This window comes from Eutrema salsugineum, unplaced genomic scaffold, assembly GCF_000478725.1.
Source record: "Eutrema salsugineum unplaced genomic scaffold, Eutsalg1_0 scaffold_2, whole genome shotgun sequence".
In the NCBI taxonomy this organism is placed as follows: Eukaryota; Viridiplantae; Streptophyta; class Magnoliopsida; order Brassicales; family Brassicaceae; genus Eutrema; species Eutrema salsugineum.
Window position 1 is genome coordinate 6,057,916 of NW_006256829.1, and position 26,567 is coordinate 6,084,482.

General features: G+C 36.8%; 7 protein-coding genes across 8 annotated transcripts; 3 read left to right on the top strand and 4 right to left on the bottom strand.

The window, feature by feature from the left end:
* Positions 1–1,800: 1,800 nt before the first annotated feature.
* LOC18019639 (peroxidase 57) lies at positions 1,801–3,709 on the bottom strand. The gene is made up of 3 exons (XM_006400262.2): positions 3,414–3,709; positions 2,752–3,200; positions 1,801–2,328 (listed from the first exon to the last, which is right to left on the bottom strand). The coding sequence occupies exons 1-3, from the start codon at positions 3,609–3,611 to the stop codon at positions 2,043–2,045; spliced, it is 933 nt and encodes a 310-aa protein (XP_006400325.1). The 5' UTR covers positions 3,612–3,709; the 3' UTR covers positions 1,801–2,042.
* Positions 3,710–6,254: 2,545 nt separating this feature from the next.
* On the top strand, positions 6,255–8,062 carry LOC18019640 (the record flags this gene model as incomplete). The annotated part of the gene is made up of 2 exons (XM_024156942.1): positions 6,255–7,580; positions 7,666–8,062. Coding segments are annotated over 2 exons (1,521 nt in total), but the record flags the coding sequence as incomplete, so codon positions are not given.
* Positions 8,063–8,285: 223 nt separating this feature from the next.
* LOC18019641 lies at positions 8,286–9,890 on the bottom strand. Its single transcript, XM_006400264.2, has 3 exons — positions 9,603–9,890; positions 8,677–8,938; positions 8,286–8,576 (listed from the first exon to the last, which is right to left on the bottom strand). Exons 1-3 carry the CDS (start codon positions 9,744–9,746, stop codon positions 8,512–8,514), a joined length of 471 nt encoding a protein of 156 aa, XP_006400327.1. The 5' UTR covers positions 9,747–9,890; the 3' UTR covers positions 8,286–8,511.
* Positions 9,891–11,711: 1,821 nt separating this feature from the next.
* Positions 11,712–13,808, top strand: LOC18017337 (cation/calcium exchanger 2). Its single transcript, XM_006400265.2, has 2 exons — positions 11,712–11,847; positions 12,031–13,808. Exon 2 carries the CDS (start codon positions 12,067–12,069, stop codon positions 13,720–13,722), a length of 1,656 nt encoding a protein of 551 aa, XP_006400328.1. The 5' UTR covers positions 11,712–11,847; positions 12,031–12,066; the 3' UTR covers positions 13,723–13,808.
* A 1,261-nt stretch (positions 13,809–15,069) lies between these two features.
* LOC18017338 (cation/calcium exchanger 1) lies at positions 15,070–17,148 on the bottom strand. The gene has a single exon (XM_006400266.2). The coding sequence runs from the start codon at positions 17,071–17,073 to the stop codon at positions 15,340–15,342; it is 1,734 nt and encodes a 577-aa protein (XP_006400329.1). The 5' UTR covers positions 17,074–17,148; the 3' UTR covers positions 15,070–15,339.
* Positions 17,149–21,042: 3,894 nt separating this feature from the next.
* Positions 21,043–21,570, top strand: LOC18017339 (50S ribosomal protein 6, chloroplastic). The gene has a single exon (XM_006400267.2). The coding sequence runs from the start codon at positions 21,064–21,066 to the stop codon at positions 21,391–21,393; it is 330 nt and encodes a 109-aa protein (XP_006400330.1). The 5' UTR covers positions 21,043–21,063; the 3' UTR covers positions 21,394–21,570.
* Positions 21,571–21,755: 185 nt separating this feature from the next.
* Positions 21,756–25,964, bottom strand: LOC18017340 (disease resistance-like protein CSA1). Of its 2 annotated transcripts, none has more exons than XM_024156003.1 (5): positions 25,404–25,964; positions 24,140–25,319; positions 23,649–23,963; positions 22,639–23,262; positions 21,756–22,547 (listed from the first exon to the last, which is right to left on the bottom strand). In XM_024156003.1, the coding sequence occupies exons 1-5, from the start codon at positions 25,892–25,894 to the stop codon at positions 21,894–21,896; spliced, it is 3,264 nt and encodes a 1,087-aa protein (XP_024011771.1). In that variant the 5' UTR covers positions 25,895–25,964; the 3' UTR covers positions 21,756–21,893. The 2 variants fall into 2 exon arrangements, with proteins under 2 accessions (XP_024011771.1, XP_006400332.1); XM_006400269.2 differs by having other exon boundaries at positions 22,639–23,529.
* Between the last annotated feature and the right edge of the window lie 603 nt (positions 25,965–26,567).

The following is a 26,567-nucleotide window of genomic DNA, read 5'->3' on the forward strand; positions in this document are numbered from 1 at the left end:
TTTTTATGATGCATACTTTTTTTTTAGCTTTAACTTTTATTTCCCTATCTTCCCCATATTTTTTTGTTATAATGCATAGTCAATTCGTTATTGTTTAACTGCATTAATTTGTTCTATCCATTATCTTTGTATGGCAGTATAGTATATATATATATTTGAAATTACAACTTTCTAGCATTTTGAAGTGTAATTTACACGAAATCGTACACTGTGTTTTTTTTTCTTTCCTTGGTTGAATATACTAAAAAAATAAGCATTAAAGTTTTATGAAAAAACGGAATTTTTTTTTTAATTTCAATCTCAAACTTCTTCTGTAAAGCTTTTGGTATAAAAGTTGCCTGGTCATATATGCATCATTATGTTGCGTAAGGGTATAAGAGCATTGTATTATTGTTGTATAAGTGTGTATGTATATACTAGTTCTGTATACACACATCTGATTCGTGGAAATGATTTTTATGGAACATATCGTTAAGAAAAAGTTTTGTGTGAACATTGTGAGCTAGTTTACAAATAATAGAGCTGGCGCCTATTAAGTAAGTTGAGATTTGTTGATTTGGCCGGTGAATCTGCAGATCACTCATAGGGACACTAAAAATAACTAGAAAGAAGACAAACAAAAAAATTACTTCTAGGGGGAAAAGAGAGAACTCATATATTACAATAAATATATGTAATTTTTATATGCATGCAGCCTGACAAAACGGATAACAAGAGCTCTCTTTTTCCTCTAGTCAAATAGAGAGAAATATAGAAAAATTTACTCGTCTTGCAGTCTTGCAACAATTTAGTCAAACAAACAATTTTTGTTACATCTCAATCCATTTTTTTTACATCGAATCCTTAATCAATTTTTATTCTACGAACGACTATTGATAGAGTTCTATGATCTATAACCTCATAACATTATATTTTAGTTAAAAAAATATAGTACTATGTTTTTACTTTATATTGTACGAGGTTTATTGAAATTCAAGTTAATCATGAGACTATTGCTCTTATGTAAAATTTCAGGTTTTCGGGTATCCGCACCAAATGAAAAATATCCTTCTACACTTTACAAACTGACAAGATGTATAGTAGATGTTTTAGTTTAAAACATTTCAAATCTGATTGGTATCGTTTGCATCTCCTATTTAAGAAAACGTCTACACACTTTTCCTTAACAATAAACTAAAATTCTTGCTTTGGTCCAAAACACACCAAACAAATGGCACAACTATGTTGCGCACTTTAATGATTAGCAATTACAAGAAGAGCCAAAAGGCTAAATTCTTACTAACTTTTTCATTTAGTTTGTATTATAGAAATAAAAACTATGAAGTACTAATGATCAGTTAACAGACAGATTCATACATATATCATATAACTGTAATATTTTTCACAAATAATTACTAAAATTTATTGCGACTCTTTGGAATTACTCAAAAGACACTTGAGTTTCAACTATATATATATATATATATTTTTTTTTTTTCAAAAACTGCAGACTGTACGTAATTTATCTGGCAGTTAACGAAAAAAGTATGAGAGTATTCATCTAAAAGGTGTTGGATGATAATTAACCTTTGGGACATCTCTCTCCGTCCCTAACCTTTCAATCAGGAGCTTTCTCCTTGATTTTATCCCTTTTTAAGGTGCCCACTGGTGCCATTTTGTTCTGTTTTGATCTCCTTCCATTGTACTCTGATTTTGGTTTCTCTACTTAATGAATGAATGAATCCAGCGTATAAAATTATATTGGAGAACAAACAATATAAATATAGAAACAGTCTATGTTTGATAAATGATGGACAAAGATACTTGATCAATATTGTCAATACCACAAATTAAAATAATCGTTAAAAGATGCATCCTCAACATGTAGAACAAGATATAGTTAATTTTTTCAAGAATCGAAACTTTATGTCCGATTCAAGAAAAAACTTATTTAAGAAACAAAAGTCCAAAAAAAATGAAACAGAAACAGAAATACGACTTAGAAACCATAGGTTTTCCAAATTTTGTTATCATCACACTTTAGTAGTGATTCATCAAGCTCATCAGTTGAACCTCCTGCAATTTCTCCTGATCTCACCGGCACGACCGGTAAGCACATCAACGGCTCCCATCTTCACCATTGCTCTAGCGAACTGACGCTTGAAGAAGGCATTGTTGTTTGCATATCGAGCCACAACACCACGAGTCTGTCGGTCTGACGAGAGCCTTTGGTCAACTTGCAACACTCCTCTCCTTTTACGGATCTGCTTGAAGAATTGGTTGTCGAACCTCAATGGAGTCGATTGCTCTAGTCCCGCAGAACCTCTGCTTGCACATGTGTTCCTTAGGCTACATCATTACAAAAAAAAAAAAAAACATTTAGAATATCATTCTGATGAGTTAAAATAATAAAAGCTTATTGAATGTGAAACTAATTTGCTTAGGGTTTCATAGGGAAATTCGTTTTCTAACTTTCTTAGAAACAATGTCTTAAAAATCCAACTTCTTGGAATTAACTAACTGAAAGATATCCTTTTCTTTTCCTTCAGATGATATCAACCATTGAAAATGTCATATATGAAAAGACAATTATATATATAGTTGGATACGTTTTGAAGATTTCAAAAGTTAGAGAATTGACTTTTTTTTTTATATAAAATCAAAAGCTATTGAGTTAAACAAAGTATAAAGTAAATTTCAGGTTCTTTTAAAATTAGTATTCAGTCTTGAATTTGGTGGGTGTTTGATTGAACCAAACCGGTTTAAAATTACCTGGAAACCAAAGCGGGGTCCATGGACGGGTCAGGTCGTCCGGTTCCTTGGAAGTTAGTGATGCGATCATTGAACAGACCACAGTTTGCTTGACCAACGGTGTGTGCACCCATAAGAGCCACGGCATCGAACACGTTCATCCCTTTGACTGTGAAGAAACTGACGGCTCCAGAGACAGAGATGGTTGGACCAGGTAGGGCCACGTCAGCACTGTTCGAGACCAAACCATCACGCCTTCCCGTGGGGATGCTGTAGCTTGGGCCTCCGGCTAATGCCACCGAGTCACGTGTGGCTAATGTTACGATGTCGGCACATGAGACCGTGGAGGGACACGCGGCCTCTAGCGCAGCCTTGATGCGGTCGATCAGGTCAAATTCTCTGACGCTTCCGTTTGGACCGGCAGCTTTCTCAGAGTTGGTTGAGTCTATAAGGAGCGAAGCATCGCATCCCTACAAAGCACGAGTAAACGTTATTGATATAAAATTTAACTACCAGACTAAATGATATGATCTGAAATTGGTGTAATTAATTTTTATGAAAATTTTCTAAAAATATACATTTTATTTTATACAACAACGTATTTTTCCCACATATTCATCAACGAAAAGTTTAGATGTTTGAAAATGTTAGAGCCATATCAAAATGCTATAGTAAAGTCTTACCCTAACGAAACAATCGTGGAAATGCATACGGAGCAAAGCGGCAGTGACGGTTGGGTCAGCACCAAACCGCTGGCGCACCAAATTCCGTACGATAGTCTCGGCTTGAGGGCATGACTGGCTGTAAAACCCGACTCGGAGTTGAGCAAATGCGATTGGGAAAATAAAGAAAAACACAACAAGAGAAGAAAACTTCATCATTTTCTTGGATGAGTTTTTCTTCTTAGTATTGGTTTTTCTTCTCGTGGAAAGGATTGTGAGACCTTCGAGATCAACCGGAAGGTATATATACGAGAAACTCAACCCTCGAATATTGATTAAAATAACTTATAAAATTAAAAATACATCTCATATATGCCGAATGAGCAAATACATGCGAATGTCAAAGGTTATATTAATATTAAATGAATTATGCTTAGAAACGTTTGCAAAGGCGTGCGAGCGACTTTGTGAACATTCCTTTGCCATGTTGTAAATATTTATATACTTTACGGACTAAAATTTTGATCCAGCTAAGTTGATAGTAGTAGAAATATAATTAATTACATGGTCGATAAGGTGGCAGTTTCATCGTAATCTATTTCACTTTCATTTTTTTCCTTTGCCGATTTCGATTTTGAAAGAAATGTATATGTCAATATAATGAAAGAGCTATTTTAAACTATATGATAGTACCTACAAACGAATTTTCTTTAAAACCACTTGGCTCTAACATATTTATATTGAATTTTATATTTATTAATTAATAAGACTTTTATATGATTGAGAATTATTTGATGGACTTAGGGAAAAAAAACGGATTTAAGTTGTAGACATTACCGTTAATTGTATCTGCTTGATTTGATTATAGTCAATGGCACATGTACAACAACCAAACATAATTGCACTCAACAACTTATGAATTGAGGGAATATTTTAATTTCTTAAAATCTCTTGAATTGTATTCTATTGAAAAGACAAATAAGCAATTCAGTAAAAATAAATGTATCGATACCAGAACAATTGTTCCGTGTACTCAAGTACCCAGAGATTGGGTAATTGATCTGTTTAGTCGTCAAATTATCTATCCATTAATAGTTAAAAAGTATCAATTTGTTGGTAAACTGTCATGCTTGATGATGATAGTCAAAAATTGAAAAGTAGGTGCATACTAAACTCTATAATTTTTACGACACAATTTCTTTATTTTTTTCACAAAATTATACTTTAAATAAATAGCTACAATTACTATTTTGATACGTACATTTTATGATGCATAAAATTAATTCAAAGTCGGTTTTGTGGCGAAATGTGTGAAGAAGCTGTCAGGGACTCACGGCAAAAATGATTTGCTTGTATAATTTTTCTTCCTTTACAATAGGTTCGCATCGGTTATGTTAAAATATGTTGTACTTACATTTAATATTACTTGCTTATAAACAATTCTTAAAATAAACAGTAGTAGATATTTTTTTGTAAATTTTGTCGATATAGCCAAAAATATACCACTACATATGTGGATGATGTTATTTTTCTTTATAAAAAAACATCAAAAATAAAATGAGATATAAATTATGCTGAAAACGAGTTTAATTGCAACGAATTAGTTTGAAGCACATAAATATTGACATACATTATCTAAAAACTTGGAAAGGAAATTCGCTTCTGAAGGAACTTTTTTTTGTCAAACTTAAAAACTGTATCAAAGTGTTTGACCAAAAAGAAGAGGGCTGTAAGAAAGCTGTTTTTTCTCTTTTCTTTTGGATTATACTGGTTTGTTCGGTTTGGTTAAACCGAAGTATCATTTATATGGTTGTATAAAAAAATGTTGTCATTCATGGGTCCAAAAGGCTTACAAGGCCGAGTTTTTCCATGGGACTAAAAACTTGTATTGGGCTTTTTGATGACTTTTTGACAAACCTTTTTCACCTTTTTTTTCCGAATGCAACTATACTAGTAATCGAAACTTAAATTCATCAGCAACTGATATCATCAAATTAAGTCAAATACGACTGGATTCCTTGAAACGATATATAATATCTTCATTTAGAGCATTAATCTTCGTGTAAAGACAGTATAATATATAACTACAGTAATATTATATAACTAAAATTCTGAAATATTATATATATATGGTATTTCCAAAACTTTGCTTTCATTTCCAATTGTGTTCCACGTAATTCCACTCAATATATAAACGTAGCCAAAATAACTGAATCTTGATCACCAGTATTTTCGTTATTACGAAATATGAAGACTAAAAGATATCCTATATGCTAATGTAATAACGAGTAAAAAAAGATCTAAATATTATTTTTTGGTCAAACAGAAAGTATAAATTCATGGAACAAAGTTATGTATTTTAATTAGGTTAGTAATTAAAATTTACACGACGGCAATAAAAATAAAAATAAAATAAAACAAGTGATGCAAAGAGATGTGAAACTTGCGTTCTACGGAAGATAATACGAGGAAAGAAGCTAGAGAGAGGGAGAGTTAAATCAGTTCCAACTCGAAGTTAGAGAGATATTGAATAACTGCTCATAACAACCAAGCAACGGCTTTGCGTCTCACGTGAAGATTTCAAGAAACACAAGATCAAGATCTCACTCCCTCTATATAAATCTTCATTTCTCTTCTCTCTCTTCCTCTGTTTCTTTCTCTGTCATCTCTCTTTTACTCTCTCTGTCTCTCGCTTTTTCTCGCTCATCTCTCTCTCTCGTCTCTTCGACCCTTCTTCACCGTTTCTCCGCCGCAAGAAAACCGTGAACCACCGTCGTCTTTCTCAATGGTACTTGACTTTACTTCCTCCCGACTTCAATTTTGCGGCATTATCGTCGTTTCTTCACATTCTTCAACCACTGATTCTCTCTCTCTCGCAGATTACTGATTCTTCAACCACAAATTTACGAGCGATACTCTCTCTCGGAGATTACTGATTCTTCTCCCTCTTTCTTTTGCGTTTTGCAGGAAATCGAACAAACCGTAACAAATCGCGCCGCACAACCACAACAACAACAACAACAGCAACAACAACAACAACAACAGCAACAACAACAACAACAACGACCAACACTGACCGGAAGATTCTGCAGATGCCTTTTCACGACTATTTTCTACTTGCAACTGATCCTAGTCTCGACCTTCGTCATCTTTCTCACATCACGAGGTCTAGTCTTCAAGAAATCACCAAACTTCCACCCCAAGAAATGGTACACACCTTTGCTATCCTCTGTAGCCCTATCTGGAGTTCTCTCTTTAGCCTGGCAATGCTTCTTCGTCTGCAACATAGCAGCAACAGTCAAAGCAACGTTCTATTTCGCACCGCTGTTCACATTCTCGGTCGGGATCTTCTTGTATGTGTACGGCTTAAAGGTGGTTCGATGGATCGGTGTACTTATTCTGCTCTGTAGCATTTTCCAGGCAGTCTATAGCTGGTGTTTCGTCCTTAAAAGGAAGCGTGTATTTACCTCCAAGATTATGGCAAACTCCACGGCCGCACTACCTGCAAGAACCAGAGCAATCGCCGTTGTATCAGTGATCTTAAGCGTCTTTTACTCTGGTTTCTTGGTGGCTGGAATCGGAGGAGCTACTGCTACAAGAACACGTCTAGATATTCTTTTCATCTCCATAATCGTGATAATCCTGGCCTGGACAATGCAAGTTCTCAAAAACGTACAGCTCGTGGCTATCTCGAAAGCCGCATACGTATACTTTGCGCGTGTTGAGTTTATGAATGCATGTGATGCTCTTTGCGCCACTCTGAAGAACCATCTCGGGAGCGTTTGTATTGGGTCAACGCTCGTTCCAGTTTTTGTATTCATCAGGTTAACGATCCGAGCCTTTAATAGGTTGGACAACGGCAGCGACAGGACCATGTATGCAAATAACAGAGACTGCGCTTGGATTGCCAATCATATGATTGTAATCGGAAACAGATGGGGATTTGTTCATGTGGGAGCTCACAACAAAACCTTTGTGCAAGCGTCGAGAGATACCTGGATGGCTTTTAGAAGAATGGTTGGATTGGAGGAACTGATTGATGCTGACCTCACCAGCTCCATCTGCTTCCTCAGTGCCATTGCAACTGGGGCTATCTCTGCATTAACTTCAGGAATATGGGCGCTTGTGATCCATAAGGATTACTTCTTTGAGCTGACTCTCTATGCCTTCATCATCGGATACTTCGTGGTAAGAATCTTGTTATCAAAACGAAGGATAGAAAGAATCAAAATGGCTTTAGCTCATGTACCTGGTTTTTTTTGGTGTGTTTCAGGCGAGAGTTGCTTCGGCGTGGTTGCAAGCATGTGTATTGGGATACTATGTAGCTTATTCTGAGAATCCACAGAACGATTTTTTTGATGACATGATTCCACAACGTATTGCACGGCAAAATATTGAAGAGAGACAAAGAGAAGCCAGACATGAAGTGCCGGTGCGAGAGGAGGAGGAGGATATATCATACGCGTAGAGCTAACATGCGGAAGAACATATTCCACCAAGTACAGAAAAAAATACCTTCGTTTTCTTTTTTTTTTCGATTTCGCTGAGGCATTTTCAAGCTATAGATCGGAGATTGTTTAGCTCCATATGCACAATGCAGCTAGAGAAGGAATTTATACATTACTAAGTATAGATTTTGTTTTCGTTTTTCCGTTTTTTTTTTTTTGTTGTCACTGAGGCTTTTTTCAAGCTATAGACTGGAGATTGTTTAGCTTTGTATGCAAAATGCAGCTAGAGAAGGAATTTACATACAAAGTGAGACGAGGATCGATTCAGTTCTCATCCTTTCCTTGCTTTACTTTCTTTCTCTCGGATCCAGTGTCTGTATCTGAATGCATAAACAGTAAAAAGAGCAGTAGAAGAGATAAAATTTCATGGTTAGTCACAGCCACATAGGAAACTATCTTTTATTTAACAAAAGGAGATGAATCGAGTCTGTTACAAGATTGTAATTTTTTCAGCTTAGCGATTACATCAATACATGAACACAGCAAAACTATATATGGAACTGACAAAAGTAGGATTCTGCAATTTGATCAGAAAGGCACAACATATAAAAGTGGCGAATAGGTAAATTGAGGACAAAACCATGACAGGAAACAAGCGAATCTCGGAGTCATCAGTGCCCAATGTGACCCCGCCCGCCACAACTTTTGCACATAATGTTACCTGTTCCACCACAAACTACAGCAGAAGCAGCAAATGGTTTAGAAGCAAGACAGAAGAACTTCCATGGAACATGACTACTTACCTTCAGTAAGAAAAAAAAGAAATGCAGGATTACCTAAGCAACGGACTTTAACAATGATGCCTTGGCTCTCCATTATGGAGTCTACATATAGCCCAGTTCCGGAGCAAGTGGCACAGAGCAATGCACCTTTAGCTTCACAACAAGTGCAACGCTGATTATCACCAATCTCTCTCTCTGACATGGATAATCCTACTGGAGCCTCTATTATTTCCTCTGGTATTGGCTTATCATAACAGAACATTGACTCGAGACTGCTTCTTTGTCTGTGCACATCTCTTTTTAAACATGACTCAGCCTACGGAATCAAACAAATTTTCTCAAGTTAGCTAACCATGCTTTATCTCTCTCATAAGAAACAGGATTCTACTTCTTTACTTTCGCAATCACACTGATGTATAAATGTTGCCTGATAAATCAAACACTGATAAAAAGCTTGAGTTCTGCATCATCATATCCAACCAAGCAACACTAAACGTTTTCCAGGATTTGAAGTCATAGCGTTTTCCAGGATTTGAAGTCAAATCATTCAGTAACTAATGCCTGTAATCATCATTATCATCACGACACAAATCTCTGAAGACGTACATTGGAATGGTTCCAGTTTACATGGGAGATAAGCTCAACAATTCAGAAGCGTTTCTATTCTGATACAGAGAAGCAACACTATTCAATTCAAGGAATTTGGAGTTGTGGAACCAACACATAAATGCTATACTCATACTCGCTAATGCTGGGGTACTACTCGTAATCATCAAACAAATCCTGACAAGCACATTGATGTATAATCGAAATTTAGCTCAAATTTTAAAGATTTACTGGATTTCAGAGAGAATGCAATTCACAGACACAGATAATATAAGTAATTTCGTAATCATATTGAGTTTCTGCATAAATTAAACAAAAATCTAGCGGGAAAGGGAACAAAATCGAAGCAGAAAGAAAGCGGAAAAGAAATTAACCTTGAGAGATGAAGAAGGAGGAAGAGAGCACACTCTTACGCGGGAACCGAATCCAGGAGAAGGAAGCCCGCGTCGGATTCGGCCAACAAAACTCGATTTCGCCGGGAAGGTAGCCGGAGAAGCAAAATCTAAAGCGGAATTCATCGTAGAAAGTGGGAGGGGATTATAGCGTAGAGACGATACTAAAAATCGGAAGATCGAAAATTCGAAATCGAATAGATATGCAGAGAAGGTGAATAACTTTGGAGGGATCGCCGTTCAACAGGTGTAGTTGTTCGTGATAACCGGACCCTCCAGAGATATACCGATATGATATCCGGTTATCTAGACCGAGCCCATAAACATCTATCTTATCCTAAAATTATTTCTTTAAAAATTTGGATTGGACAAAAATTTAGAGCCCACAACTCTAACTCGACTAGCCAACAAATTTAGAGGAATCAGCCCATTAATTGTACATTAATTGTTTTATGGGCCAAGCCCATTAATTGACAAAGAAACAAACACAACATCAAGGAACTATACACTCATTTTTGATTCATCTCAAATATCCAAATATCAAAACTTTTAACTTCCCCCTAAATAAAAGTATATAACAATTAATGGTACCTTTTTCATAAAAAGAAACAAGAAATGGTGTATTTAAAAAGTCAGTTTAATAAAATAAAATGGAAATTTTAAAAGTCAAATATATGTGACAAATGCGTTTAAACCGAAGACTCGTCAGTATTCGGAAACTTAGCTATGCAGTTGATTTTCTCTCCATGAGTAGTCGAAGATCTCATGTCATTTTTTTCTTTCTTTCTATAAGTACAGTTGTATATCAATCTCTCCATCGAAGGGGGCGTACGTGTTGATTCTTGTGTTATTGGGATCTCTTTTACTCACTTAGCCCTCAAGCATTCAATTAATAAAAGGGGAAAATCCAAAATGTAAAGCAAAAAGAAACGCGTTTGAACTTTGAAGACCGCGTTGCACTCGTAACTCTGACTTGGTACTTCTACTGTTGACGTTTCCCACTCCTCCACTTGATATTTTATCTTCGATTTTAATTAAAAATAAACATTAATTATTCCAAGCTACTACAAATCTTATCCTAATATCCTTTATCCCTCGACCGACTTACTTGTTTTAGTCGCTCGCTTTTTAAAACACTAAACAATGTAAAGTAAAGATCCACTTCATTAGACCATTTATCTTTATGTGAGTTTACTATTAATTCCCTTGTTAACTTTGTCCTTTATCTAAGTATAATTTTTAGCTCCTTTTTATACACTTGTTCTACTTTATATTTTTTCTTTATCTTTTTCAGGCAATTTTATCTTTATGATTGTCCCTGTCTCACCATACTTTGAGATTTTATACAAATTTTTGAAAAAAAACATATTTTGAAATGAAAGATCATCAGCTAATGTACCAGTTTCCCGTCTTCCTAGAACGCCATTATACTATTAATTATTTGTTAATACATTTCCAAGTTATGACTAGACGTAACAGACTAGAGGCGGTGATCTAAGCTCGATCACCAATAACTACTTTATAACTAAAGAGTTCACAACGAATGAAACTCGACCAAACAAGCTAATAGTATTATTTTAAAATATCGGAAATAATATTAATTGCGACACTATATTAGACACTTCGCTGTAAAAAGAAGATTGGCCGGGGTTCACTTCAATGTTTTAATTGTTAAACATACTATTTCATTTGTAATTCCCGGTTATATCATATAAAATATTCCTGTTTTTAAGCTTTAACCGGGTCGATTTAGATCGGTTATCGATTACAAAGCAAACCGTAATGTTTCTGTTTTTTCATAAGTTAGTGATGAAAGAGTTAAAAGCACAAATTAGGTGGGCCGGCTTCTTAAAATAATGATTTAATCGCGGAAAAAGCTTCTAAATTTCTGCTCGCTAAACTCTCGTCTTCCTTTCCCTTTCCTCGAAGACGTAATGGAATGGGAAAATGACGCACAGTTGATTGTGAAGCCGACACATATGCCATTTCCCTAAACGGTAATGACAAAGTGACAAACTTTTTGGATTCTTTTATATATATAAACTAAAACAAAAATTGAGATCCTCTGTTTTGTCTTCTGACGTTTGTCTTCGGCTCCTGTTCAAGTGTGTATGTGTTTGTGGGTGTATCCTTTGCTCGCTCGCATCAAATCGTCTCCATTCCGCAATCCAGCAAAAAGGGCAAATTCGGTTCCCTTTTTGCTTTTTCTTCGTAGATATTAATAAAGGTCAGTGCTTTTATCTCCTTTCTCTTTCCGCGTCGAGTTCGTGTTTATCCTTCTGTTTATCTCTCGTTTCATGATCTGTTGAGGAAAAACCCATTAATAGATCCTCCACGACAAAACCCAATTTTCATTTTTTAACCTTTTATAGAAAAAAACCACCTGATCGTTTTTCTCTGTTTTGATCAGGTTCTCGTTTTTGGAGTTCCAGGTTTCACCTGATTGATGGGATTTCCTTTTTCTTCAATCCGTGTGGGTTACTTGACAATCACATTCCTCGCCATCTCTTGTCTCCTCTTGTGCCTCTTCACGAATCCTGTTGATTCCAGTGCCCTAAAACCCAAATCCGAGCATGGTTGCAGTGCCCTGAAGCACTTTCATGACTACAAATCCAAGTGCGCTTACCTGAAATCAATCGACCAATGCGCTAATCAAGGTTTCATCGATTACCTCTCCTTCCTCTATTGTAATTTCGATGGATCTCCACTAGTGGGTCAATTTCTCCTCTTCCTCTGGCTCCTTGTCCTGTTCTACGTATTGGGCCACACAGCGTCTGAGTATTTCTGCTCATCTCTCGAAAGTCTCTCCAAGCTTCTCAATTTGTCGCCTACTGTTGCCGGCGTAACTCTTCTGTCTCTTGGAAATGGCGCTCCTGATTTGTTCGCAAGCTTGGTCTCTTTCATGGGAGAATCAAAGGGCACTTACGGTGTCGGTCTCAACACAGTCGTGGGAGGTTCTTCTTTCGTCACCTGCGTCGTTGTTGGGATCATAAGCATTGCGTTGCATAGGAGACGCGTCCGTGTCGAGCGATCCGCTTTTATACGAGACATTTGCTTCTTCTGTGCAGCTATTGGTTCCTTGGCTTTGATTCTGGTTTATGGAAAGATCAATTTTTGGGGTGCTCTTGGGTTCTGTTCTTTGTATGCTGTTTATGTTGCCTTTGTGTATCTCTCTTGGAGATTTGGTGGAGAAGGTGCTGAGTTTGATCTTGAGTCAGTCCATAAGCGTGGTAGTCTTAGTGAACCAATCTTGCAAAGAGACGATCTTGAGGAGATTGATGATTGTGTCATTGTTAATGGAGAGCTTCATAATGATCATCGGCGATATTACTGGAAATTGGCGGTTTGGATTATCACTCTGCCTCTAGACTTGCCAAGGATATTGACAATTCCTGTAGTTAGTGAAACCGGATGGTCTAAACCAAAAGCTGTTGCTTCGGTCACATTAGCTCCGGTTCTGTTGTCGTTTCTATGGAACTGGAAGCGGAACCCTTCGAGTTTTGAGACGGGGGTTGTTTATTCGATCGGGTGTTTGGTCGGAATAGTTCTTGGTTTCGTTGCAGGAGCCACGACGAAGACGTTAACCCCACCGAAGAAATGGCTATTACCTTGGTTAGCAGGTGGGTTTGTGATGAGCATGACATGGAGTTACATATCGGCTCAAGAGCTAGTCGCGCTTTTGACTTCTCTAGGTTACATTTTCGGTGTAAGCCCTTCGATCTTGGGCCTAACGGTACTCGCTTGGGGAAACTCTATTGGGGATCTTATAACCAATGTGACGATGGCGTTGCACGATGGCAACGAAGGAGCTCAAGTGGCTGTGTCGGGATGTTACGCGGGACCAATCTTTAATACATTGTTTGCGCTCGGGATTTCGCTTGTGGGATGCGCGTGGGAGGTTTATCCGTCGAGCATTGTGATTAAGACAGATCCTCGTTTGTTGGAGTCTCTTGGGTTTCTGGTGATAGGACTGGTTTGGTCCTTCTTGGTTCTGTTTAGTAACCGAATGAGGCTTGGTGGTGTGATGGGGATTGGACTATTGGTCATTTACTTGGCTTCATTGTCTATAAGGATTGTACAAACAGCTGGAGATTCTCACTAGTTACTAATTTTGGTTTTCAACTCACAGTTTCGTACATCACACGGATTTGTATAATCTTCTACTCTGTGAAGGGAATCACTTCTTTTGTATGACTTGTGTTGTGTATATCGATTACTTACGTAGATTATAACATAGATTTTTCATCACATATGAATACAATTTCCGTTAAAATAAACAAACAAAAAATCACATGCAATCATTATAAATCAAGTTGAAAAAAAAATTGGAATATACAATGCAAAAGGAGGTCTAATAATGTTACAAATTTTGAAATATTTATAAGAAGATTAAAACAATGTTTTCTTAACTTTCTTCAATGATTTCTTACACTTAAAATTTTGGTATGCTTTTGATTATCTCATTATAAAAAGGTTTTATATGTGTAGCTTATTATTTAGATCTCAAGTTTCGGGACACATAAATACATAATAATTTCTAGAGTTATGGAATTCAAATTGAGTAGCTAGGAATTTAATAGGTGTCAGATATTTGAGTAGTCAACAATTTCTACTCATGCATCAAGGATACACATACATACCCACACAATCTTTTACTCCCAGTATTGTGGGAGTTAGTTGAATCGACAACGCTTGTCTCTTTTTGCCAATTTGCATTAAAACTTAAGATAAGGTGTCATATTTTTTTTTTTGAGAAAAAGATAAGGTGTGTCTTGTTTTTATTTTGTTTTTGTTTTTGTCAATTCTATTCAATTTCCTTATCTCATGAGACGTGTGCATAATAATTTAGCACATTTTTCTTGTTTTCTGCAAATTGTTTTCTTGTAATTAGTAGGATAACACCATTTTTTGGCATTTTTCTAATAATTCATAGAATCAAAATGCAATGTGACACTTAGCAATGTCCCTTATCGCCATATAATGATTAGGGAATTTACATTTAATTAGGCCATATCTGCTTTATTCCGGTTGATTTCACCTAATTAACACTTTTAAATTTAAATCACAAAAAATTGGAATATTAGTGGTTGAGCCAAAACCACAGTATAGCCAAACAATTATACGTTACTTGAAAGATCAAACTCTAATTTATAATATGTGTTAAGTAGTTAATACGAAGAACATAACGTGTCTCGTTTGAACGAATTTATATAATAATGCGTAATTCTTACAACAGGTTCATATTTAGTAGGTTTGATTGAGCCTCAGATCAGATCAGACCAGACATGATGAGATTTAGTTAACATCTAAATTTTAAATGTTTAAATAGTATTGGTAAATAAAATCATAAGGTCAGAAAAGTTGTTATGATATGTTTTATCTTCTTCTTCTAGTGAAGGAGAGTCGAATAAATAATCACTGAGAATCCCATTTAGAGTTGTAACAGAAATTTAATACTAATGATGTACTATATACATACAATCCATGAACAATGAATGTAGAACAACATGCCAATGCTTTCTGTACTAAGTGAGTTTGACAGAAAATGAATGTTCAGCAACAAACAAAAGTAGCCATCCCTCTCAGTAGTATTCGCAAGACTTAAAATTTAAGGAATAGTAATATAAGACCCACAACTTTGATCTATTTGCAACTTTCTTCGATAACAATCTACTATTTCAAAGCTACCCAAAAAAAAAAATTCACGATACTTAAAAGTTCACCGGTCGATATCGAGGACTCCGAAAACCCTAGCCAATCTCAAGAACAAGAAACAGAGGTAAATAGCGAGTAAGCCGCCACCGACAAGCCTATCAAGCCTCATCTTCTTCTTTGGCATTATCACAAGTGCCCAAAGCAAGCCTACCATTAAGAAGCCTAGTGTCTCAAGCAACGAATTGTCACTTGGAATGATGTAGACCCCAGGATATTCAGCCAACGAGGAGATAACAAGTGGCACGCCTAGTCCAATCACCGTGTTGAATAGCGGACCAGCGTAGCACCCGGAAAGTGCTATCTGCGCACCGTCGTTTCCTCCGTAAACCGCCACGGTCACATTGGCGATCAGATCGCCAAGAGAATTGCCCCAAGCAAGAACGGTTAGTCCTAAAACAGAAGGACTAATCCCAAAGATATTCCCTAAGGATATTAACAATGAGACTAGCTCTTGTGCTATGATGTATGTCCATGTCACACTCATTGTGAAGCCTCCTAGAAGCCAAACTAGTGAGAATTTCTTCGGCGGACGAGAACTTTCCGTCGTCAAGTACGCTAAGATACCAAAGAATAATCCGATTACTCCGGATAATATGTACAAGATTAGGTTTCTTTTGGACCCGTTGTAATGAGAACAGTAAAGCTCGGTTAGCAGAACAGGCGCCATGGCTGTGGAAACCACCGCGCAAGGCCTTGACCACTTTTCTTCGCTGACGACGGGAATCGTGAGCCGCCGTGGGAGATACAGAGGTAGTCCTAGGACGCTCACTAGCACCGAGAAGCAAGACGGCTGCTTTTTTGGCGAATCAAGAAACACAATCTTGAATTCTTGTTCTTGAGTTCTTGATTCATGAGCAATTTTTTGCGGCGGTACGGGCTTATCCTCGCTGATATATCCGAGCAATGGGACGCCCATCTCGGCCAAATCCTCTCTGGTACGAAGAATCTGGTCGGAGATAGGTTTCTTGCGATCGAAGAAATGCGAAAATGATAAGAACCCAACATAAAGGATATAAATGGAAAGGTAACAAAGTGCGACCCAAATGGTTACTCTGCCGACAAAGACGATCAAACCGAGACAACACAGAGCGACCAGAAGAAAAACAACATCGCGGATAAAGCTGTACTTGTCGATAGAGACATCTTTAGATCCAATTAACAAACAAATCGTCCCGACAACGAAGCTGGAGACGAAGAACGCACCGCCTAAAACAGAGTTGAGCCCAAAATCGCCATTATTTGACCTCGTGAAGGAGACAATACTTGAAAACAAATCAGGCGCACCGTTGCCGAGAGAGAGAAGCGTAACTCCAGCCATTGTAGGAGACAGCTTCAAAACCTTAGATAAGCTGTCCAAAGAAGGACAAAAGTAACTCGCCGCCGTGTCTCCGAGCAAGTAGAACAGAACAAATAGCCAGATGGATAAAACTAGATGGCCCAAAACAGGGGATTGTCCGAAGATACAGAAGAAAATCTTGAGATAGTCTAAGTAACCTTGTGGGCCACATTTTGATTTCGATCTAACGTAAGAACACTTGGAACGGTGGTCGTCGAGGACGGCGAGTCCTTCGCTGCAGCTGTCACTGTCACCGGCGGCGATAGAATTCAGGGATTTGATGGAATTGGAGTGAGGAGGATTTTGTGAAGCGAAATGGAGATAGATGAGGAAGATGAAGAATAGGTTGATGACAAGAGAGAGAGAACGTGAGCTGAGAGGTGAGGAGAAGAGACTTGCCATTCAAGGAAGCAAATTGGTTTGAAGTGGGAGCAATAATGAGGGGTGTTAGGTTTTTTGATATAATAATGAAAAGAATGATATCGTTTTTATTTTTGCTTTATTTTTTATATTATGTGGATGTTTTGGATTGTTAATATCGGAAATACATTTTTTTCATGCGGATGTGGGTAGGGGAAACTATTGTCTTTTTATGCGGGAAATTAAGTGGGGGAGGTTACATTCAATTATTCAAACAAGGAAGAAGAAAAATCGAAGTTGATAAAGTGTTTTAGAAATTTTCTTTTTTTTTATCTGTTATTGATTTTTACGAGATATTCTGGTATATACTTCAAATTTGTAATTATTAAAAAAAATTATAAGGTCCAACTTGGAGTCCGATTTTCTAGTGTAATAGTCGCGAGGCATGTAAATCACACGTGTCGGGATATTTGCTTCAATATAGAGGATTTTTGTTGTTAATACGATTATTAGAGGAGTGAAGGACTAATGAAGTAAAAAATGTTACAATTAGCTAATTAATCAACTTTTATATCCGGAAGATATATATTACTACAATACATTAAAAACTTAGTTTAAGTGTTATATCTGTCATAAACTAAATTAAAACCATCACAATCCAAATTTTGTTTTAGTAAGTATTGTGAGAAAACTCCAAAAGTCGATCATTATGAACTATTGACTAAGTATTTTGGGAGAGTATCAAAGCGAGACATCTTTGCAACGCAATCCCAACCGATCACGACTTTTTGAACGTAATCATATCCACATTCTTATGATTTGATTTCCTTGTATAATGATAATATAAGATTTTTTTGTTTTTGCACCATTAAACAATTAATCCACGTGTAATTATACCGTATACATTTGGGAAGATCGATAAATGATGCAGACAAAAAGATTTAGGACTGCCGGCTTCTTTAGTTTTGTCGAAAACCGCCCGCTTCTTAGTATTTGAGATGATTGAAAATAAGTTATTAGTCTATTTTCAATGTTTATTTTCATATTCTTGAAAATTAAATATTTCTGTAGTATGTTTGTTACTTGCTCTATATTGACATAACGTCAATTTGTAGTCACATGAGTTGTTATGCAACGTAACTGATTTTTTAAAAAAATTTTTTGTCCATTATGATATACTACTTTTCAAAGAATACTAGACCCGCAAAAAATTTATAAACGAAATTGTAATATTGTAGTTATCCGATCCATAATATTTCTATCCCGAAAAAAAAACTATCTTATCCAAAACATATCATTTAGGTTTGAACTCCAATCCAGTAGCATTGAAACCACATTTTCTAATGAATCGAGTTAACTGCGTTTGGATATATTGTATGAATAATGATCTTTCGTGAATAGAAAGATGAAATGTAAAACTAATTTGATATGCCCATAGGTTTTGTTTTGTTTTTTTTTGTCAACCAACGGTTCACAAAATTAGCCGGTGAGACAATAATTTGATAAGTGAAAATATGAATTCAAATTCTAACACGACCCGCTAAACAATCTATAGCACATGCCACATGGATCATAACAACCGACTAACATAGGTTCAAAAAAAAAAAACAACCGACTAACATTCCTTAGAAACTTGTACATACAATCTAATAAAAAAAAATTATATTTCATGGTTCACGTAATATTCATCAACAATGATCAATATCATTTTTAAGTCGGAAACTAAACTATTGATAAATAAAAAGAATCCAAAGATTCCTCGTATATTCATCAAGCTGGCATGGCAGTGCAGTACAAAATTTAAACTCTAATATCAAGAAAATAGTCATAGAATAATACAAAAATGCAAAAGAACCCGAGAGCAGTCAAATCATTTTCGATGTACCAAAATCTAACCCCCCAAAAAAGCAATCACATGACTGAGATTGGCTCAAATTAGGCCTTATACAAGACACTTACCTGTAAATAGACAAATATTAGCATATATATATTATATTATATTATATATACACACAACTAAATTAATTGTATTGTAAATTATTTATTTATATTTGTTTATAGTTTCGTTTTTAAGATATACATGCATAAAACAAAAAGTTGTCAAGTTTAAAGAGTTTATCTCTCTCTTTTTGTGTTATATGGGTGTCTTTTTCGGCTAAATTTGTTAAATGGGTGTCTTTATTGATAACTAAGCTACAGGGAATCAAATCTAAAACATTACAACCATTGATATGATAAGAAGAATAACATACAGAGAATAAGAGGGGAAGGGATAGTGGATAATAAACTAACGCCTACCACAACCATTTTAACCACCAGAAATTAAGTTTATCTCACGGTTATTATTTCAACAACATTAAGGATTTTCTCTTCGGGTCAAATATTGTTTTCCTTTAGCATTATCCCTTATCAAAAACGATATTAAGATAAGATTTACAAAACTTATACAATGCGCTGGATACCATAGGTTTGTGATGCCTAATTTTGGTCTAACCGACAGAATCTCCTCGTACGAGTAATCGAATGGCTGAGCTGTTGATATGTAGTACGAAGTTTATAGAAAGAGAGCAATTAATTAATAATAATTTGTGGACAGAAAAAATGAGGGGTGATAGTCCGTTGCACGTGGATTTGTGAATGTAGTGGATAATGCAAGTCACGTACGTAGAAGAGATGAAAGTAATCTTATTATTTTTGCCATAATTTTGGCAAATGTTTTTGTGTCTACGTAAAGATGAGTACTTTTCATCGCAATCACAATTTCCGCTGGTAATTGATTATCTTGTTATAATGATATAGATATAAGAGCATCATTAACGTCGAGACGGAGAGAGTTTTTAACAGAAATCAAATATTAAAATAATTGGACTGCGTCTCTAGTTTGGCTCAGACGTCTCTTATTTGGCGACTTTTGGAAACGTTTTTAGCCACACATAACAAGCGTTTGTTAGTTAATAGAAATGAGAGAAAAAAAAAAACCCAAGTGTAGTTAGTTTGTTGGTGATAAGAATTGGAAATTAAAGAAAGAATGTGAGAGTGGAGAGGAGAACTGAAATTATTAATTATGTTGGTGATAGTAGTTAGTTTAAAGCCTAATTTAGGCGTGTCACTGAATTAATACATAACGATGATTAGAGGTGGGTTTGGACAAAATATACATTTATTAATCGCTTTGGCAGCTTTGAGAAACCCCAATAGCCACAAAAGTCTAAAACCAAACGAATATACTAGAACGTCAGTTCATCTCGTGTAATGTTCGCTTTATTAAAATCAGTTCCAAAAAAAAAATGTTCGCTTTCTTATACGCTTCTTAAACAGTAACAATATACACTCTAACCAGGATTTGTTATAACCGATTATATTTTCATTTTGATAAACGAACACCAAAATAGAAAATTCAAATTTGTTATAGCTCTTTACTAAGAATCCGAAAGCTGAAACTAAATATTTATTAATAGACAAATAAAAACGTGAAATTTGTTTGGACATTCTAAAATCTTTAAATACCAATATAATAATCTTGATTAAATAGCAAAAAACATTTGCATTATAATTCTAACTAATGGACCACTTGTAATCTAGTGGTTTGTCATAATATTGTATTGATATAATTATGTTACCACCTAAATTCTAATTCGAAATAATATACTTGTTTTAAAGAAAAAAATCTAGCTAATCTATTGCATTAGCTTAGGGATGATTCAGGTGATGTCTAAAATATTGGTTTAAGGTAACAAAACGTTAAACTTCTCAAGTTCTCATACATATATATTTGTAAATTTAATGTACTTACACAGTTACAGGCTAGTATATTTCTAATTCATTTATCTAGGCTTGCAGCATAATGAGTTCGATATGGGCCGCGTAACTATGGGCTAGACCTCCCACTATATCGACATATATGAATAGAAAGGCCCAATAGATACTTAAAAGGCCCAAAATACCAGCCGAAATACGAAAACTTAAGATATGGTGTCTCTAATCCGAAGCTAGAGGCTCATACTCACTTCCACTGCAGAAAGATAAGGAACAATGTCTGTGTCGGCGATCTTTGGCACCGGAATCGTCACCGTCGCTGCTTCTCCGTCTCTCCGCCAATTTCAGGTTCCGAAATCGGGGAACGGAGGAGGACTGGGAATGGTGATAGAGTGTTCGTCGAGGCCACAGAAGAAATCGACGGCTCATCACAGGAAGACGAGGCCGAAGAAGACTCAGCCTTGGGACATTAAGAGAAAGCCTACCGTTTATGCTCCTCTTCCTCCTCTCCCTCCGGATTGGGCTCCGCTAGCACTTTCTTCCGACGACGGTGGTGCCGCCACCGCCGCTTCTCCTGCCGGAGATTTGGTCTCAGGCGCCGCCTAAATATGAGTTATCTGCTGGTCTGGTTGTAATCTTAGTTTGCGAACTTTTGTTGGTGTTTATTTCTGTTAATGTGTTTCAGTATTCTGCTTGTCTGTTTCTTCTCATGGAGTTTGTGTTTGATTGGTGAATGAATGGACCAAAATGCAAATTCTTAAAGCTTCAAGCTTTCCTCTGTTTTTGGTTTAAATGTCTCAGCTTTATGCCCATTTCCGCGTAATATGGAAATGATACGAGAAGAACGATGAGGACCAAAAGAAAAGATAGCAATTACAGAAAAATCTGGCTGATTGCTCTGACTCTCGAATCTATTTTGGTCTCGAACACTGAACCATTCTGTAACACCTTAAAGGCCAAATCATCTGTCACGATGAACACAGAGAGAACATTGCAAAATGAAAATGCCAATACAAAGAGTTCAATGAATAAATAGTTTGAAAACAGAGATAATCTGCAAGATCTTTTTGGTCTAATACAGAGACAGTGAAATCAAAACCAGTTGTTCAGGAAGAATGTGCTTCACATGTGATGTTTCTACCAGAACTTTCGATGTAAGACTGACACTGGCCCATTGGAAATTTGTATCCATTTGGTTGATCCTTGAAACAACCATTAGCACTTGGGGTTCTGTTAGTTTTAGTTCCACCTTTGACTTCTTCATTCCTTGGTAATGGAACTTTGATCTCTTCAGGTTCAAACACAAAACTGAAACCGGATTTCAAAACTTCAAACCTAGCTTCCCCTCCAGTACCAGTACCAGTTGTCACACTAAACTCAAGGGATGCCTTGGTCGGAGCACATTTACGCGGGCCCTGTCCTTGAAGAAGGTTTATGAAGTCTAGACAGTTAGTGTAGCCAATAAAGACATGGTCTGACTCAATCTTGTTTACTTCATTGTCTCGTACAATCAAATTTCCAATCTTCCAAGTAATGTTGGTGCAAGAGCCCTCTCCGGTGAATTTGACTGCCAAGCTGGCATGATTTTGACAGTTATGGAATGAGACAACAACACATAGGAGTATTCCAGAAAGCCTATTGTGATTCCAGTGTGGAGGTAATTCAAACTCCACCAGCGATCCAACTGCATCATGAGGAAACCATGAAGGCATTTCACATCCAGGAAAGCTAGTGTCAAACAAAATCTCAGGAACACAGACCTGCAAAGTTTTACAAAAAGATAACCATAAACCTCTGTTCCAAAACAATGGTATACAAATGGAACGTGTCAAGGGGGATGAAGAGAGATACCTCATTGCAGCGTTTAAGCGCACTTGATAGCAAGTGACACTTCTGTTTAGCATAGACTAGAATTTCCTCCTTTGCAGCTTGTTCCAATTCATTGCAATCAGTGAATATAAACTTGGAATGGATCTGCTCCGTCGGCACAGAACATACCAGAGGTTTCGAAATTGTTTTCAGTGAGCTACAACCACGCACATCTAAACACTGAAGTTTTGGTGGAAGCTCAGGAACATGTGTAAGATTCTTACAATACTTCATATCAAGCCATTGCAGTCGAGAAAATTGATTGATCAGAATGGGAAGGCGGGTGATCTTTTCATTCCTGCTTAAGCATAAACGCCGCACCGAAAATATTCTTGGTATCTCTTCTATGGCTGTCTCATCCAAAAGCAGAATCTCTAAGCTGCTCATAATTCCTCCACTTTCTGGAAATTCTTTGAGCTTTGAACAACCAGAAAGTATAAGTTCTTCAAGAGCTTTCAGCTCACCAAAACAATCAGGGAGCCTCTTCAGCTTCTTGCAGCCTTTCATGTTCAATAAGACAAGTCTTTGGAGGATCCGTATATCACAAGGAAGCTCTTTCACTGCTGTGCCATCCAAGTATAGAGCTTCTAGCTGCTCTGAAATAACCTGAAAGGTTTTAAAATTTGAGCAGTCGCTGAGGATGAGAGTTTTCAAAGAGTTCACTTTTATCTTTGGAAGAGATTCAAGACTTGTGCATCCTCTCAGGTTCAAGAAAACAAGACACTTCATGTTTTCTATATCCACATGCAACATTTTCAACGCCGTGCAGCTTTCTAGGTTTAACTCTTGAATATTTTGAGCTTTTCCTAACCCTGACAAAGTGCTCAGCTTCTTTGAGTGGTTCAAACTGACCCATTTTAGTTTTGATGCATCCTAGGACAAATGAAAACAAAACAAAATATTAAAAAGAGTCAGACAACACTTTTAAAAACTACTTGCATGCATTGGACCAAGAAAAGAAAAATCAACTGGCAAATTATTACACTACACACCTTGTTACCCTCCCAAACTCGTTCAATGTTGCTGTAAGGAAGCTTAAGGTCAACCAAATTCTTTGGATTGAAATCTTGTGGAACTTCTTTCAATGGAAATTTCAACCAGTGGAGACATCGCACCTCATTCAATGGTATTTGGAGTCCTTCAGGGAAGTTTAATTTAATGTCACTATCACATTCTTGAGGACAATGAGAGCTGTAGATTTTGAGATATCTTAGATCGTTCATCTTGGCAAAAGAATGGCTGTGGAAACTCATTTTTCTTGTTATATCGGACAAGTCAAGACAAATAGATCTGACATGAGAAGCTCCCTGTTAACCGGTGGCAAGCAATAACAAGAACACAAAATTACTAAAAGAATTTTTGATGAAGGCTAAAAATAACAGGAATCACGTTTTCAAACACATGGGATAAGGATAAATAGTGTAGCATTCATTTGTAAATATTCTTTTGACTAAAAACACTAAAGGTTTTAGTTATACTGTACCTTGTTTTTTCCTAGCACATCAGTAATTGTGTGGTGGTGCCACAACCTATGCCGTCCCTTTCCATCTGTAGCAGTAGCTTCTCGACCAAGGTCCTTGGAGAGCATATACAATGTATCATGCATCTCTACTTTCCCGGCATAAATATTAATCATGAACTTGTTCACTAAATCTTCTATTTCATTCTTATTAAGGCCATCTGGATCGAGTAAACTCCTTACATAATTCTCATCTAGCGACTTGAAGCACGCTATGTCAAGAAGCGTATCTTTTTGTTGTTGACTCAATCCATCGTAGCTCCCTTTCCAAACATTGTGAAGCATCTTGCTTGTGGTCTGTCCTGGAGGGCTTTTATGGTGCTGAGTCAATGCAGCTAGCTTTAAGTCCCAGTGAGTCTCGTCTTTCCCCAAAAGCTCTGCGCCCAATATCTTGAGAGCTAGTGGATTTCCTTTTGTATAATGCACGAAATCTTTCGAGAGCTTCAAGAACTTTCCTATCCCGAGAGCATGATCTCCTTCTTGATCATCAAACGCATAATGGATAAAGTGGTTTAAGGCGTCTCTGTCGCTTAACCTAGGGACCTCGTAAATATCATCGACCAAACTTTGTATCAACGACTTATCGCTTGTTGCAATGACAATCTTGCTTCCCCGTTTAATCCAGTCTCGTTTTCCGAGAAGAGCATTGATTTGTTCCTTGCTACTAACACTGTCTAGAACAACAAAGACTTTGGTTTTGAGTAGTTGATCTTTGTAAGCTTCATGGACGGTCTCAGTGTTGGGAGCTTTGTCAGTCAATAAATCTTCCAAGAGTATTTTGGTCAGATAATTCAATCCGTATTCCTTTGAAAACTCATGGATATCTGGGACTAACACGTGGCTCAAGAATCCGTTGTTCAGCTTCTCGTATAGATTCCTAGCGAGAGTGGTTTTGCCTATGCCAGGCATCCCAACAACACCAATGATACGAGTTGTCTCCTCGAATCCAAAGATTAACTTTTCTTCTAGCTGCTTGAGTCGGTGCTTGATTCCCCAAGAGCTTTCATGACTCTTGTGGTGTCTCTGGAGAGACATTCCATTAATACATTCTGGTGGATTAGGATGAGGTGGTGAAGCCTGTGAAATTCTATATAACACTTTTTTAACCGCCTTGACGACTTTCACGATGATTTCGTCTTCATCGCTGCGAGCAAAGGAGGGAGATCATGAGATGCATGATTTTACCTTAGCTTTTGAGATGACAAGTAGTAATTTAAGGAGCAGCTACCTTTTGTCGTTCAACACGAATCCCGTTAAGAGAGGAACAGATTTCAAAGCCTCCTTCCATTTTTTCTTGGTCTTCTTGTCAATAAACCTGGCCAGCTCCCTGAACTTATCGCCGAACTCTCCCTTGAGTTCTTTAACAGTGGCAGGCTCCACCTTGTAGAAGATTGGAATCACCACGAGTTTCCTCTGCTCCATTCTTTCCTTCATCTTGGCTAGCTCCTTCAAACACCAATCTGACTCGGTGTACCTCGGGGAGAATATCGCTAGCGCGATCCTCGACCCTTCGATTCTTGTGAGCAGAACATCCAAATTTTGGCCCATCTCTTCATCTGTGTCTATGAAGGCATTGATCGCATTCCTTTTTAAGCTCTTGTCCAGATGGCTGACGAAGTTGTAGCGAAGTTCAACTCCGCGGAAGTTAATGAACACTTGTTCGTTTGGTGTGTCATCCTCTGCTTTCAACCTGGACGAGGAGGAGGAAGAGCTTGCCATGTCAATTTTTCTAACTTACGCTTTCTCTGGCTTCATTGCTCTCAAAAGTGAGCCCAAGTTTTATGCTCTGTTTTGCGGAGACTCCCAAAGGATAAGTCAATCTTTCTTTAGTATGATATTTTCGAGTTTTTTTTGTTTTTAAACCCCAACCTAACCCAACCATGGTCTGGGTTTGTCGTGTCACCACTTCACTAATTCATACATGTTCTTAATTTTTTTTTTTAATTCAAAAATGTTATAAAACTTGACTTAGTGCTTAACAACGACATGCATAAAACTTAAAACTATTAATTTTAAGGGGTTTCAGATTTAACCCATATTTCAAAGTCAAACCCCAAACTAACCTCTTTTTTTCTCTCTCTCCAACTTTTCCCATTTTCTCACAATTTTATCCTTCTCACTTAAACTATTAACGAAAATGTCATTATATATCTATTATTTCAATTTTTCTTTAATTTGGCTAAAGTCTCCTTAGACCTTCTAAAGACATTTTAATTACGAGAATGCCATATTCTTCAATTTCTTCAACCACCATGAACAACCATGAAAATAGAATAAATGCTTCTCAACCAATTTTAAAGCTGTAATAAGTAAATATTTGAGCTCATTCACTCATAACCTTCTTCATTCTTTCATAATTTCTTCTCCAAAACATCTGGGCTAAGTTACAATG